This window comes from Raphanus sativus, chromosome 2 (assembly GCF_000801105.2).
Source record: "Raphanus sativus cultivar WK10039 chromosome 2, ASM80110v3, whole genome shotgun sequence".
In the NCBI taxonomy this organism is placed as follows: Eukaryota; Viridiplantae; Streptophyta; class Magnoliopsida; order Brassicales; family Brassicaceae; genus Raphanus; species Raphanus sativus.
Window position 1 is genome coordinate 10,137,707 of NC_079512.1, and position 14,793 is coordinate 10,152,499.

The 14,793-nt window shown below is 32.0% G+C and overlaps 1 protein-coding gene and 1 long non-coding RNA gene across 3 annotated transcripts; one reads left to right on the top strand and one right to left on the bottom strand.

The window, feature by feature from the left end:
* The first annotated feature begins 10,314 nt into the window (after window positions 1-10,314).
* Window positions 10,315-11,536, top strand: LOC130503195 (uncharacterized). The gene is made up of 2 exons (XR_008940684.1): window positions 10,315-10,890; window positions 11,275-11,536. It is a non-coding gene; the product is annotated as an uncharacterized LOC130503195 (long non-coding RNA).
* A 474-nt stretch (window positions 11,537-12,010) lies between these two features.
* LOC108822027 (uncharacterized) lies at window positions 12,011-14,064 on the bottom strand. 2 transcript variants are annotated; one of them, XM_018595042.2, is made up of 9 exons: window positions 13,870-14,064; window positions 13,581-13,687; window positions 13,402-13,490; window positions 13,178-13,316; window positions 13,019-13,093; window positions 12,775-12,896; window positions 12,621-12,696; window positions 12,485-12,544; window positions 12,011-12,399 (listed from the first exon to the last, which is right to left on the bottom strand). In XM_018595042.2, the coding sequence occupies exons 2-9, from the start codon at window positions 13,659-13,661 to the stop codon at window positions 12,256-12,258; spliced, it is 786 nt and encodes a 261-aa protein (XP_018450544.1). In that variant the 5' UTR covers window positions 13,662-13,687; window positions 13,870-14,064; the 3' UTR covers window positions 12,011-12,255. The 2 variants fall into 2 exon arrangements, with proteins under 2 accessions (XP_018450544.1, XP_056853859.1); XM_056997879.1 differs by having other exon boundaries at window positions 13,581-14,046.
* Between the last annotated feature and the right edge of the window lie 729 nt (window positions 14,065-14,793).

Sequence of the window (14,793 nt, forward strand, 5' to 3'; positions counted from 1 at the left end):
CCATGTCTGATTGCTGCACTAGTGAAGTTTAGGGTTTCAAGGGAACTCATAGATTGATGATTGTCATTTGTTAAAATAGAAAACAATATCAGTTTCTTCATCTAAGTTGTTCTTATGCTTGAATTGGAATGATCACCTGGTTCCTGATTCATAGGGTTTTTAATGCACTGGAAGTGTAAGATTAAATATCTGACTAACTTAGATGAGCATAATACTCTTAACCGATGGAATGTGATGTTAGAGATTTTTGTGAACTTATCTAACATGATTTTATTGCATGTTTAGAATCTCATATACAACAGAGGTATTATAGGATTCTAATACATTAGGTTTAACCGTGTGGAAGTAGGTTAAGTTAATTATTGGTTGGTAAAAGTATCTTGAGGCATTTTCTTACCATGTTTTTTTCATCCATCATGTCAAACCGACCCCATTGGTGTTCATCAAAATAGTGATATTTTCTGCTGGTGTTCATGTCAAACTCTGTAATAGAGTAACTCTTTAATAGAATTAGGTTTTGCTCCAATGGTACTCTATTTAGAATGAAAAATGGAGTGATGAACAAAATATAAATATGTTTACTCTATTATATAATGGACAACTGAGAGTACTATTAAAGAATTTTTACTCTATTCTCTATTTTAGAGTAAAAAATAGAGTGAGGTTGGAAATTTCATTACATCTGCTAATTTATAGTCAATTTTGCTTGTGAATGTAATGCTTTACACAAACATGAAGACTTTATGAAAAGATCTTAACGAAAGAAAGTTGAGGGATGTTGTCATGCATAATATTTACTTTGTGTGACTAGATATACATTAGTTTAGCTTGCATAGCTAACCATGTGATGGCCAATATTTCATGTAGTTAGCAATCATTTTTCCAAAAAAATATTAAAAACGTTACTAGCAAAATATAATTAGTCTTTGTGACTTCAATTCGTTCAATATAAATTAAAAGTCAATTGATTAAGGAATGTTTTGTTTTGTTATACTGTATATGATAAGATATTATATTTTCAAGAATTTGTTTTATTTAATATTATAAATTGGAACATTTTTGGTATTATATATTGGTAAATATGTTCAAATTAAGGATGTTTGACCATGAATAACATCAATATATATCGGTAAATATGTTCAAATTAAGGATGTTTGACCATGAATATATTGACTTACTTGATTCATCAAATCTATAAATTTGTCAAAATGATAAAGTAGTGAAAGCAAAATTTTAAATATCTTTCAAGATTTAGATTCATTAAAGAAAAGAATGGCTTCCCCAAGTGATGAAGTTTTCGATCTTATTGGTGATCTCATTCTTATGAAGGGAGAATCAAAAGAAGATAAAGAGCATGTGAGGGTGAGTATATATTTACACTGTTCTTACTCTTATGTGCTTTGTTTTTTCTACAAATGTTAATTATATTTTGTGCAATTTAGGATTTGGAGAAAATTTTAATCGGATACCTTGAAGAAAACAAGATTATTTTGGAGAACGAACAGTTTGCAGCAATCCGACATTTAAATATGGATAAATTAATTTATTCTCAACTGAAGATCATAGATAATCTTATTGAAGAGAACAATAAACTTATGGAAGCGATGAAGGCTTCCTCGAAGGAGGTTTGCTTGTGTAGCTTAATGGCCACTCTCTCAATCAATAAGAATACCGATAATTAATATATGAACATCTTTACCATGTATCATATATTATCAAATGTCGTTTGTTTCTACATCTAAAGCTTTGATGGAATAATAAAGAATGCAATAATATTGTTTGTGCATTTATATATAAAATGGTATTCAAATAATTAATATATTTGGTTTAATAAATTGTTTTACCATTAGGAATGTTAAATAACTAAAATAAAAAAAACCTAAAAGTAGTTGAAATCTTTAATTTCTACAAAAATGTAATACCCAATTGTGTAGAACGATTTAAAACATATAGAAAATAAAATACCTAATTATCTATATTACGGATTGGCATCATGCTAAGCTTGATCCATGCGGTTTCCCCGAATCTAATACAAAATTAGTTAATCAAAGATTATAGGGCTTCTTAAAGAAATTAAATGACCTAAAATTTGTGGTTTATAACAAAACTAACCCTTTCTATTGAATTTTGTGTTTCCATATTCATTTTCAAATTTTACTAATCATGAAAATGCCATTACCTATTATTTTTGTGTCAATATATTTCTATTACTTTGATGCTCTTTTAGGTGTTGTTCTGCCTCCCTCATTGTTAAGTTATTAGATTTTTTATAGCAATTGATGTAGGTTAGATGAATTGCACTCGTGGCTTCACCTGGTGCTTTCATTACTTGGCACGAGAATTAAAGAAGGAATTCATCTTTGCCTTTCCTCAAGTTAGGTTTGTGTTAACATGTGCATACATCCATGGACGACATGAGAGAACATGAACATACGTCTATGGCGTACACTTAATTTTGGTAAAGAGTGGACGAAATAAAATACTCCCCAATAAAACAGTTCTTTCGACGCTGGACCATATATTGCAGACACAAAATCATGCTACTATGAAGATTTTGTGTAGTTAGTTACTCGTGATCCCAGTTACGATATGTTTTTTGGACAAAAATAATTACCCAAGTGCTACATGGTTAAAACAGAAAATAGTTCACTTCCCATTGATCAAGAACTCTGTTTAGATCTCTTGACTCTCTAAATGCTGCAGACGCAGACACCTAAAATTACACATGTACTAATCTTCTGACTCTTCAATACAGTTGTAACCCAAAATGTTTTCCAGTTAGTTTCTATTAAATGTACGGAAAAGAAAGGAAAGTTACCGTTATCAGAGGCATGAGGTCAGGGTGGTATTTGAGGGACATGGCATTCAATGCTAAAAAAGATAGACCGCACAGTTCCATCAATTAATAAAATTGACATGTGTCACTTCTACGCGCCGAGAAGTGAAGCTGGGTTAACCTATATAGTAACCAAGCTTAGTGATATGAACGATCATTAATGGTGATTCGAGCTTCAAGCTGGTAAATGAAATATGCTGGTTTAATTGTTATTTGAGATTAATGAACATAAATTATTGTCACGGATTTATTGCCGATAATAATCATACCCAATACTAATTGATACTCCATCGTTTCAATGTTTTAAAAACATTTGTTTCAAAAATAGATATTTTATATTATCAATGCATTTCTATTAAGTAACAATGGTAATTTTAAATTTCAAAGTAATTAATTGTGTTACTGAATTTTGAGTGGCTAAAATTTGTAGAAAATAATTAATTACAAAAATGTATCTATAATCAAAATTTAGAATTCTATTTTAATATTGTGAAAACTCCAGAACATACATCTTTTTAAAACAGAGGAAGTAATAATTCTCTATTTCTCCCATTTTTAAGGCATGAGTTATCTTCTATGGGTGCTGGTTGGATGGAAGAAAAATATATTTAAATGGTGATGCATCGGCAATGGGGCTTGGCTATAATTTTAACTTATGTCATGTTTGAACATTGTGTAAAGATTTATGTGTTATACTGAGATATTATTCCTATTTGTTTCCATAATACACATTCATAAGAGGAACAAAAAGGTTAACAAACAATTTACCGAGTTCGTGATAAACATGTTAAACATCTAAAACATCCAAATCTTAACCAAGCATCCTAATTTAAAACCAAAAAGATCTTTAATTAGCCAAGAACATGATAAATGTTATAGAAATCCAAGAACCACATAGATTCTAGGATCTGAAGCAAGATCAACCAAAAAACAAGGACAGTCAGCTACTTCTTCAGAGTTTTTGACTTGGATTTGGTGTTGCTGATGAAACGTTATACACTTCTACTTTATATTATATTTGATCTCTCAAATCAGTTTCTATCCCAGATTCCTCTTGAACATGTCTTTGACCTTGATTTTAAGATTTCCAGTGAGCTACCTCACTAAGCCACTCTTTCTTTATCCTCCTTTCACGAAATTGCAAATACATAGCCTATATACTTGTATCCAACGATGACAACAGTAGGTTTTCAACATTAAAAACATTCATCATACCTCTTGAGGACACCTTCTTGAATTGTGGCATTGCTCACCACATAGACCACAATATGATTCTCTTCATTTCTCTATCTTTAGGTGCTCATGCAACATGAACCAATCTTAAAGAAGGCTTTACAGAATATACATCCATCTTTGATAAGGAGAAATTCATATGCCGTTGGATCATATTTTCTGAATTTGCTAATTTTTCCTTGAAATCAACTGTCCAGGCACAATAAGCTCAATGTGTATGGATTATTAAGCTTTTAAGGCTGGTGTAGATGTATCAAGCACAAGAATGATGTTCTCTATATTCTCTGAAATGTTCCGCAAGTTTCCATTGTACAATGTATTGTCACCGCTGTACATTACGTTCTATATACAAAAACATATTCATCATCTTTTCCTATAGGATGTACAATATAATATAAAATAATATCAAAAAATATCCACTTGAAATTTTTTTTTATTTTAACAATATAATGTTTTGAGAGATATAAATGTTTAGGTCAAATGTTTTTTTTCAGAAAGATTTATTGCTGATCCGCAGGAAATCCTTAGGGTTGCGGAGGTGGAGGCAAGAGTATGGACATAAGCACAACAACTGGCTCCGGATAAGCAACAGAGCAATAACGAGGACGCTGATTGGGTTTTATCAGAGGTATCGAGAATCTGCTTTGTTGATGGAGCATGGAGAATACAAGATAAGTTCTCCGGACAGGGGTGGTTCTGCAGAATCAAAGGTTCAACCGAGAAGATGATGGGAGCTATGAACCTCCGACAAAGCTTATCTGCTTTGCATGCTGAATGTGAAGCCTTGATATGGGCTATGGAGTGTATGAAGACTCTCAATTTCTCAGACGTAGTTTTTGCAACAAACTGTTCTCAACTGGTGAAGATGGTGTCATCACCTGATGAATGGCCGGCCTTTACTACACATATGAAGGAGTTCCAGCGCAGTAAGACTTTCTTTCCTTCCTTCAAGATCCGACATATTCCGAGGGCACATAATCTTATGGCGGACAAGCTGGCACGTGGTGCGAGACGTTCCCCTTATGCTATGTTTTATGTTGACTCTAGGCCTCCGGTTTGGTTCTCTGAACCGGAATAGCATAGATCATAGTTACTTCTATTGTTGTTAAAAAACACAAAGTTTTATCCAAATGATTCTATGAAAAAATTTTCTAAAAGTAAACAAATATCTTTAATCATCCCCAATAGTAATAATAATAACTATTATTCCCTCCGTTTCTTAAAGAGTGTCGTTGTGACATTTTCACACAGATTAAGAAAGTTGTTGAAATATATGTAAGTTGTAATTAGTTATACCTCTTTGACCAATAGTATTTTAGATAAATAAAATTATTTATAAAATCAATGCAGTTTGCAATTAATTTTCAGCTGAAAGTTAGTATAATTTACATCGGAATTGTAAAGTGACACTCTTTGTGTAACAAGAAAATGAGCTGAGAGTGACACTTATTATGAAACAGAGGAAGTATTATTATTGGTGATAGCACAATTTCCAAAACCTATGGAAACTTTTTTTTTTGAATACTAGGTGGATCGAGGTTGAAACCTATAATCCCCTCCGACCCGAAACCAGAATATGTAACATTAATTTCGCCACATCAGTCACTTGAACCAGGGGCCTAAAACACAATGGGCAGTGTAGATTATTTTCTTGGAATTCTTTAACTTACATGGTCACGAAGCATAATATGAAAATCTTATTAGATCAGCTAGATTGGAATCCAAACACATAATAAGTATATAATCTGTTACGGGAATATACTGTGCACTTTTCCATATGGAAATCAATAGAAAGATCCATGAATTGTGGGTGGGCCAGGCTGGTTCGGTTCCTTAAGAAAACCAGACCGCAAAATATGGTCTTCACCAGAATTATAAATCACGGTTTCTTGAAAGCTACAAATGTTGTCAGTTCTTATAAACTGAGAATGTTGTCAGATAGCATTTCTTGGTGAAGTTGAGGGCTGAAAATGACTCGTCTAGTCTACAAAGGATGCCGCATCACAGCCTATTTGGCTAATCAGGTATATGTGTACGTCAAGAAAGAACTATTCAGGCATATGCTTTGTCTAGGGAACAACAAAAAGCATCATTGCTAAGGTAGCAAGACGCTCAAGTGTGAGGAAGCCAACATCTATTAAAATTGTCTTCTTACTTGATTAGTTTTTGTTTAAAAATTATGTTTAAAATAAGTAAGTTATGCTTCATTTTCTGCTTGTTTTTGGAAAAGATTTGTTCTCAAGTTTGTTTTCCATCTTCGTTATAAAATTGCAAAAAAAAACTTATATTTATTTAAAGAAAAGTTTATGATCTCTCTTCTTGATTTGACACCAATTAAAGTATTCACTTATCATAGACAAATTTTATTATCCATCATGTATATTCTCTTTGTTATCATTGTTATTCATATAAATGCAATTAAAACTTGATTCGTATAAATGCAAAAAAAGTTCAAAAGCATATTTTTAAGTTTTATTTAGAAAATAAAAAACTTGATTCTAAGAGATACCCATTTTATATATGTATATTGATTGTACGAATTAATAAACTATAACTTTAAAACTCGTATCTATACTTTTTAAAACCCCAACTTTTGTTTCTTTTTAAGAAAATTTCCTTTTGACTAAAAATAGTTTTCCTAAACCTAAATAATTATCATTCTCCTGGTGCAGACGTACTTTCTAGATATCAACCTTGATAGAGAATCTGTCATGACCCGTAAGGAAAATGTTTTCTACTAAGCATTAATTTGTATCTGCACTGTCAAACTATCTATTAGTTGGAATGAAATTTTGCTCTGCAGAGACATGGGAACTTGGACATGTCTTGAAAGTTCCAATTACACAAACATGAAGACTCTATGAAAAGATCTGAACGAAAAAATCAATCTATTTGTGCAAGTTTTATTGTAAGAAAGAGTTAAAAAAATTGTTGATGGTAGAGAGATAAGTAGATTAGTTGATTGTTAATATGATTAGTAATTTCTTTCTTTGTCGTTATGAACATAAAACCTCTCATATGAGTATCACATAAGCCTACGGCATCTTAGAATCAGTCAATTGAACACTGAATAGTAAGTAGCTTGACGCAATCAACTTCATCCAAATACATGGGCTTTACAATACAAAAAGCCCATGATAATAGAAAGGTCCAGTACATTTCTTAAATGAAAGAGTAAGGAGACACTGGTGGCAATCACCTAACTAGATTCGTCTTCCGATCTCATCCTCCCTTTTCTCACACGGCAGGGGAGGAAGAAGTTCCTAAACCACCTAACTATATCTTTATATCAGTCTCCTCGTTCTATCAACTCCAAGTCTGGAGCCAGTTAGCTTCTTGGAATGTGAGTAGCTTGAAAGATGAGGCTCGTTAATATGGAGAAATGGAGTTGATGAAATAACATTTTATTTAGCTGACTTTATAAATTAAGTTGCATAGAGTCGTCATTTGTATACGAGAAGAAGCTTCAATGCTATGAACCGTATATAATTTAGTGTGCCTACTCATTAGGTCATTCATGATGGCTCGTGTTCTTGATGTTTGAAAGATATGCTATTTCATCCAGTGATATTAAAAGTGTACAAGCATTTATTTACCATATTTTTCATCTATCACGTTGTAGCGCCCCGACCGCACACGGCTAATGGACCCATCTCACGCCCAACCCCATTGCTGTTTGATGATTAACTAATACATCTGTTAGTTTCTGGTCAAATTTTATCCTCAAGTAATGCTTTATAAGATTCCATCTTTAGGGAAAGAAGTCTGCTTGCATTCAATGGTTTGCTGTCTTATTTTGTTAACCTTCCTTTGAGATTTGCCCAAAAGCACATGTCTGACAAGTATGACATGAACAACTTAATGCAGTGATATCTGATCGGAATAGGGAAAATATGATGAGAGCATTGAGAGGTAGACGAGTTTTGTTGTTGCTCTTGAATTTTCATGATTTTATGCGGGGAAGTGTCTTTAGACACATACAAAACAACATATCAATACACCAGAGAAATAACATAGATTTATTTTTTTGGGTAACTATAACTTGATTAGCACAAACCATATCCTTTGGGTAACTATAATTTAGTCCTGAATTTTTTTTGTATATCAAAAACATCACTGAAATTAATTTACTTACTAGCAAGAACCTTCTAATAATTTGGATGTTATCATGTGTTATTTAGATTCTGCTGGCTCATCTACCAAGTTTCTTTACTCAACAAAACTTTTCTCATATTAATTCTTTAATATGCATCTCATATTAATTCTTTTTTTTTCATCTTCGTTTTTTATAACTTGTAATAGCATAATTATCCAGCATTTAAAAAAAAATCTTTTATATATGCATCTATATTTATGGTTCCATGATCTAACAGTCAAGTATTATATTTTGAATATTAAAAGTGATATTCGGTGGATTTTTTCTTTCTATGATTTACTTTAGGTTCAACATTACTATATTTACTATTTATAGTTCATCATATTCCCTCTAATAGTCTCTTAGCGGTCAAGATTTCCTTTTGTAGATCTCCCTACTGTATATCCCTCCTTGATGGCACTGAAGAAGGTCCCCTTTCTTATTTTGCTTGTTTTGACTTAGCTTATGCGTGTTTCCATGGAAGTTTTCGGAGTTTGGACATTATCGATGGCCTTGCTATTACGGATCCAGTGTGAAACTCATCCGGATTTCCTGAGGAAAGTATTTTGAGGATACAAAACAGATCGTTTTCCTAAACTTAAATAATTATCTTTCTCTTCGTGCGGGTGTATACTCTATATATCAACTTTGACAGAGAATATGTCAATCCCCAAAAGGATAATGTTCTCTACTAAAAAAGTTATGGATATATAATTGGGATAATATATCTTGAAGCATTAATTCGTACCAGCAAACTGTAAAAACTATTTATTAGTTGGAACATAATTTTGCACTGCTGAGACATGGAAACTTAGACATTCCTAGCAAGTTCAGATTACACAAACATGAAGACTCTATGAGAAGATCTTAACGAAACAAATACCAATATATATGTGTAAGTTTTATCGTAAGAATTATATTAAAAAAAAAGATTGATGGTAGATTTCTATAAAATTATTTGAGAAGTCAGTTTTCTATGTGTCGTGCTCACATTAACTTTCACGATGGTTGATTACACTGATACCTTTAATGAATTAAAATGTTACATTTAAATACTATTATTGATTTTTATTTAGTTTCTTTTTAAAAAATTTCCGAATAGCATATATTATAAAAAGGAAACATTTATACGGTTTTAAAAGCAAATTTAAATACGAAAATATATGTATATATAATATGATTTTATCAAAAAGGAAAGCTAAAAATAGTAATATTCCATTAAATAATATTTTTAAATAATATAAAATATACTTCTGAAGTAATAAAATACTTTCTTCATATATATATTTTATTAGATGAAAAATATTTATTTGTATATAATGTGATTTCATAAAAAATTAAATTATACTTCAGTCTGAATTTGAAAGAATATATGTATACTCAATACTCACAACATGAATGACTCGACTAATCCAACTTATATCTAAAATCACAGATTTAACTACAACAAAAATATATAATTTTATAATAATATTAATTTATTTTATAAATATAAATTTCAAAACATATTAATAAACGAAAATAACATATTAACCAACTGTTACAATTTAATTCTTTTGTAAAATTTATATATATGCATGATAGATCAAAATATTGTCGTTATATTAATTTATGTAATTTAGAATCAGACACTTTAATTTATTTTTTATTTCATTATAAGCACAATATCTTAAATGAGACCTTCAATAGCTGGAGATAAAAGATTCATATGAGAAAAAAACAAGTAAATGAACATCTGCTTGAGCTTCTAAAGATAAAGGCAAGCCATTTGATCACCATCAAAGCCTGCATTGAACCCTTTACAAACTAAGGAATGTAAAAAAATAGTGTGTGCTTCCACTAAAATGGGAGGTATACATGATTTTTCTAAAATATACTTACATATCTAAGATAACAAACAACCTAAATGCAAATAAAAAATTAATAAAATTTTAAATATAATTAGAATATATAATATTATAATTGAATTCAGAGAAACATATGCAATTCAATATATTCAAATGATAACTAAATCGACCGTAAAAAACAAAACCAACTAGATATAACATATTTAAAATAATACGTTTAATTAAAGTAATATAATATTATTATTACAAATTATGCACACAAATTATAAAAATTAAAATTAAAAATCAACAGCAATCAATTATTATAATATTATTATTTTATAAATATTTAGATACGTGTAATAAATAGATTAGGTGATTGCTGATATGATTAGTATCGTAAAGCCCGTGATAATAAAAAGGCCCAATATTAGTTTTCAGTACTTGTTTGTTTCAGCTTCTTCTACGCAAAGAGTACGGACACATCGGAGGAGATCAATGGAGTCTTACGACGAAGACAACAGGCCTAGATTCGTCTTCCGATCTCGTCCTTCCTCTGCTCTCACGGCGGAGGAAAACGTCCCTAAACCACCGAACAAGATCTTCATCTCAGTCTCCGTCGTTATCTCTCTCATCGTTATGTCCCTCTCCTTCTTCTACTTCGAATCCGAGCCTACCAAATCGCTCCTCTTATGGCTCTCAATCTCCGTCCTCGTCGGTCCTTTCGCGCCTTCTTCTCTCACCGGCGGTAGAATCCGCGTCGGTTACGGTCAGATCTTGGAGCAAGATCAGATCAACGAAGATCTCTCGAGGAGGAACAAACGATCTAACAAAATGGCGCCAATGAGCTAGGCATTGAGGTGCTTTTTTTTTCATTTGTAGTTGTTAGATTGTTTATGTCTGTGTAATCGTGGCTGAAGAGCTACTATAGAATTGGTATTATATCTATTCTCTAGGCTGAAGAGCTACTATAGAACCTCCATAAGCATTGTGGTTAAATCTCGGCATCCTCGTTTCTATCTTTAGGGCAAGAAGTATGCTTTCACTCAATGGTTTTCTATCTTATTTTGGTAACCTTCCTTTGATATTTGCCCAAAAATCACATGTCTGATAAGTATGGAATACAATTCGTCTTAAAATTAACACGTACACAAATTTTATCTCAATGTCCTTATACAACTCCCTTTTTATGTCATAGAGTTTCTTAATTTGAATCTATTACTGACATGATCCACTTAATGCAGGGATATCTGATCTGATTGGGGCAAATATGGTGAGAGGGAGAAGATTTTTGTTGTTGCTGCTTTAGTTTTCTAGACTACGCGGGGAAAGTGTCTTTCTAGACATACAAAAAAACATATCAATATGCCACAGGAAGTAACATAGATTTTTTTTGAGCAACTATAAACATAATATTATTTTTGCAATTACTATTATTCTTTATTTATTTATTTTGGTTTAAAAACATAATATAATTTAACAATAATTTTTTTCCTTTTTTTAGAAGATACTAAATATTAAAAAATAAATTCTTATTGGTTGGTAAATCTATATGTTCACTCCCACCCTAGAGAGTGAACCCAAGAATTAATCATCCTACATCATGAATCCATGAGTGTGTGAAAATTACGTACTATCAATATCCTGTTCCACCTATTTTCCAATTGTCTAGGTTTACAAATTGGTGCAAAATGTTAATGTTCCTCACTATTTAGTTGATCGTTAATACAATCATTTGCGCGCAAAAGCACCCATTTAAACCCTGTTCGTTTTTACAGCCAGACTTTCCTCAAGTGTAGTTGCATAGTATCGAACACCCATGCCTACATAAGACTAAAATTCACCACAGAAAAATCTTATATCCATCCACCCTTTAACTAGTTTCTTCTAGCAGCTTGAATCACCTATAATCGATTTAAAATTTTTTTCTCTCATTATCCGGTTTGCACCAAACCGAGCCTAAAACCACTCTTTCGCAAATGATAAAAGAAGCATCAATAAAATCCGAGTGACCTTAAACACTGATTCTGCTTAAAACTTTACAAGTTGAATACCTAAGAAACAGCTGAAAGGTTGTGAATATACAATTCCCATATAAAGGCAGTCTTAAAAACCGAAAAGGCTTCAAAGACACGTCCCAATATGATATCAATCGATCTTTTTTTCATGAACAGATCAAAGTCAATGCAATCCCAATCTTTTTTTTCCATGTCAAGCAGAGACCATCACTGTTTTTTCTTTCCCGTCGCCTTGGAGATTGTTTTGATCAATCCTTTGGTGATTTTCCAGAACCAAAGAAGATTCATCGCCGACAGGACCGGTCCAACCGCAATAAGGCTGTAAAACCCCAGTGGAAACACTTGCTTCACCTGCAAAAAAAGAGCAACTTTTTCAGATTCACATCTCTTAAAAAGGTACATGTTTATTTTGCTCAAAGCTCAGCATTGAAATCACCTGATGGAAATGGGAGTACATGTGTACAAAGAAGTAGATAAACAAAAGGATCCTCGCGACCTGTAAGATAAGCAATTTTACATACGGTTAATGCTCAGAACAGAGAGATTTATTGTTTTGGTCTATCAAACATTACCAGCCAACCCAAGAACAGGGCAATCCCATTGAGTGTGTAAGCCTTAGAGCCTTTTTGACCACTAGCATCCAAGTACCTGCAATTCAAACGCTTTACATTTAGAGGCCAAGCGTATCTAGAATCTTTGATTGAACTGTCTATCCGACAAACTCACCACCGTAGGTTGACAAACGGGGTAGTGGCCTCAGACAAGAGAACCATGAATATGTAGAACTGCGCTTGTCCACTTGTGACAGAGAGAATGATGGAGAACATCGATAAGCAGTGATGGAAAACCTTGAAACAGAAAATAAATAAATATAAACATTAGCTTTGTATAAAATCCAAACCGGAATTAAATGCTAACAACATTTTCATTAGAGAATATGGAAAATAATATATGATACTTTAATACTTACATATTCAACACCACCAAGAGTAGGAAAATGCCAAAAGATCATCATTAAGTCTGCTACAAAATAGCCTAAGGAGATCTGTTAAAAGACACAAAAAAAAAGATTCATTTTATAAACATTCAAATGCAAAGAATAAAAAAAAAGATGATGTTAAAAACTCACCCCCATTACAGATTCGGATAACCTCGTTGTACTATTGATGACCGAATCACCATGAACACTCTCATCAAACTGATCTGAAATCACCAGGAGATAGATTGAAGCCACCGAAACAAAAACAGCATGGAACGTTGAGAATCCCCTGTTGAAAAGAGAACAAAAAAATATCTTTAACTCAAATACAAATCTTGAATCCACAACAGAGGATAATAAAAAAAATAAAAAACCTGTTGTTCCATTCCATTCTAACTTTGCCGTCGAGTTTCCCATAAGCACTGAAGAGCAAAGGACTTATGAAACCAGTCAAGTCATAAACCTGCAGGACAAGAACAAAGATTGTAAAATAAAAAAAAAATAAAAAATCCAGATTCTTGCATCGTTGATCTAAAGGGCCGAAAGGACTTACGATTTTGCACATGAGGATGCCGGAACAAACAGATGCAAGCAAGACGAGTTGCTTTGAAGAGTCATCGAAATTGGTCGTCATGAATGAAAGATTCTTGCTTTGATGAGCTAATTGAGACAAAACACGAAAACCAAGAACCAAAAACTTGTATATAGTCACGGAAAAAGGAAACACTTTTCGATCCTAATCGTAAAAGGGTAACCTAGAAATGGGTCCAAAGGACTAAACCTGAGGAATCAATCAATCAAACAAAGAACAACAAAAAGGGAGTTCAAAGAGACGTGTGTACCCGAGGGAGGGAGAGGGAGGAATCTTTTTCTTGCGGTCAATTACAATCCTTTAGATGTCGAAATCGTCAAAGTTGCAAGCTTTTCTCTCTCTCTCTTTATCTTTCTATGGAAGGATCGAAATTAATCACTCGCACCCGCCAGCCAATTCGCGTCGTTGGTAAGTAATTATACTATTTTGGTTTTCCTTCCTTATTAAATTATCTGAAGCCAGAAGGTTCGCTCCTTTTAATCTAATCTTCTTGTGAAAAAATATTGGGAATTTTTTAAATTTTGTTTATTATCCAAATAGAAGTGGGTTTGGTTGAATTGATATTTTGTTTATAAAATATAAATGTTGTTCTCATTTTGAAAAGATATATATTTTGAAAATAAAGCCAATCTCAATTTTTTTTTTTTGAAAATATGTAATTTTTTATTTCATAATTAAGTTTATTTTCAAAAAAATAATAATAATATATAATCAGTTTTATATTAATCCTTAATTTAATTACAAATAATATTTTTTATAATCAATTTTTTAAAATATCTGAGAAAGGCTGGAGAATATTATTTAGAAATGCAAGATATTTTAAAACTTTTAATCATCCTAAATATAATAAAGTATACAAATGGGAATATTGTGATGTTGACTGACCAACTGATTCAAAAGATTCTCACTCTCCCTCTCCAAATTAATTCTTAGGAAAAATTACTTAAAAATACACAGACTAAATTTCTTTTGCTGAAAAAATATATGAACTTTTTTGGCTTCCCAAAAAATACACAAACTAATTTTGATTGTCCATAAAATACACGAACTTTTGAATTTTGAAGGTTTCACACCTCGATTTTAACGATGTAAACAGTGACTAACAGAATAGTAAGACGCCGTTAGACGCCGTTAACTCTGAATAAAAAGTTCATGTATTTTATGGACAACCAAA

What these genes read in the sequence shown, in the direction of transcription:
- LOC108822027 (XM_018595042.2), bottom strand. Translation starts at nt 13,661, where the DNA reads ATGACGACCAATTTCGATGACTCTTCAAAGCAACTCGTCTTGCTTGCA. An exon ending in TATCCGAATCTGTAATGGGG is followed by an intron (nt 13,094 to 13,177) that starts GTGAGTTTTTAA and finishes GTCTTTTAACAG; the next exon opens with ATCTCCTTAGGCTATTTTGT. An exon ending in CCGTTTGTCAACCTACGGTG is followed by an intron (nt 12,697 to 12,774) that starts GTGAGTTTGTCG and finishes TTTGAATTGCAG; the next exon opens with GTACTTGGATGCTAGTGGTC.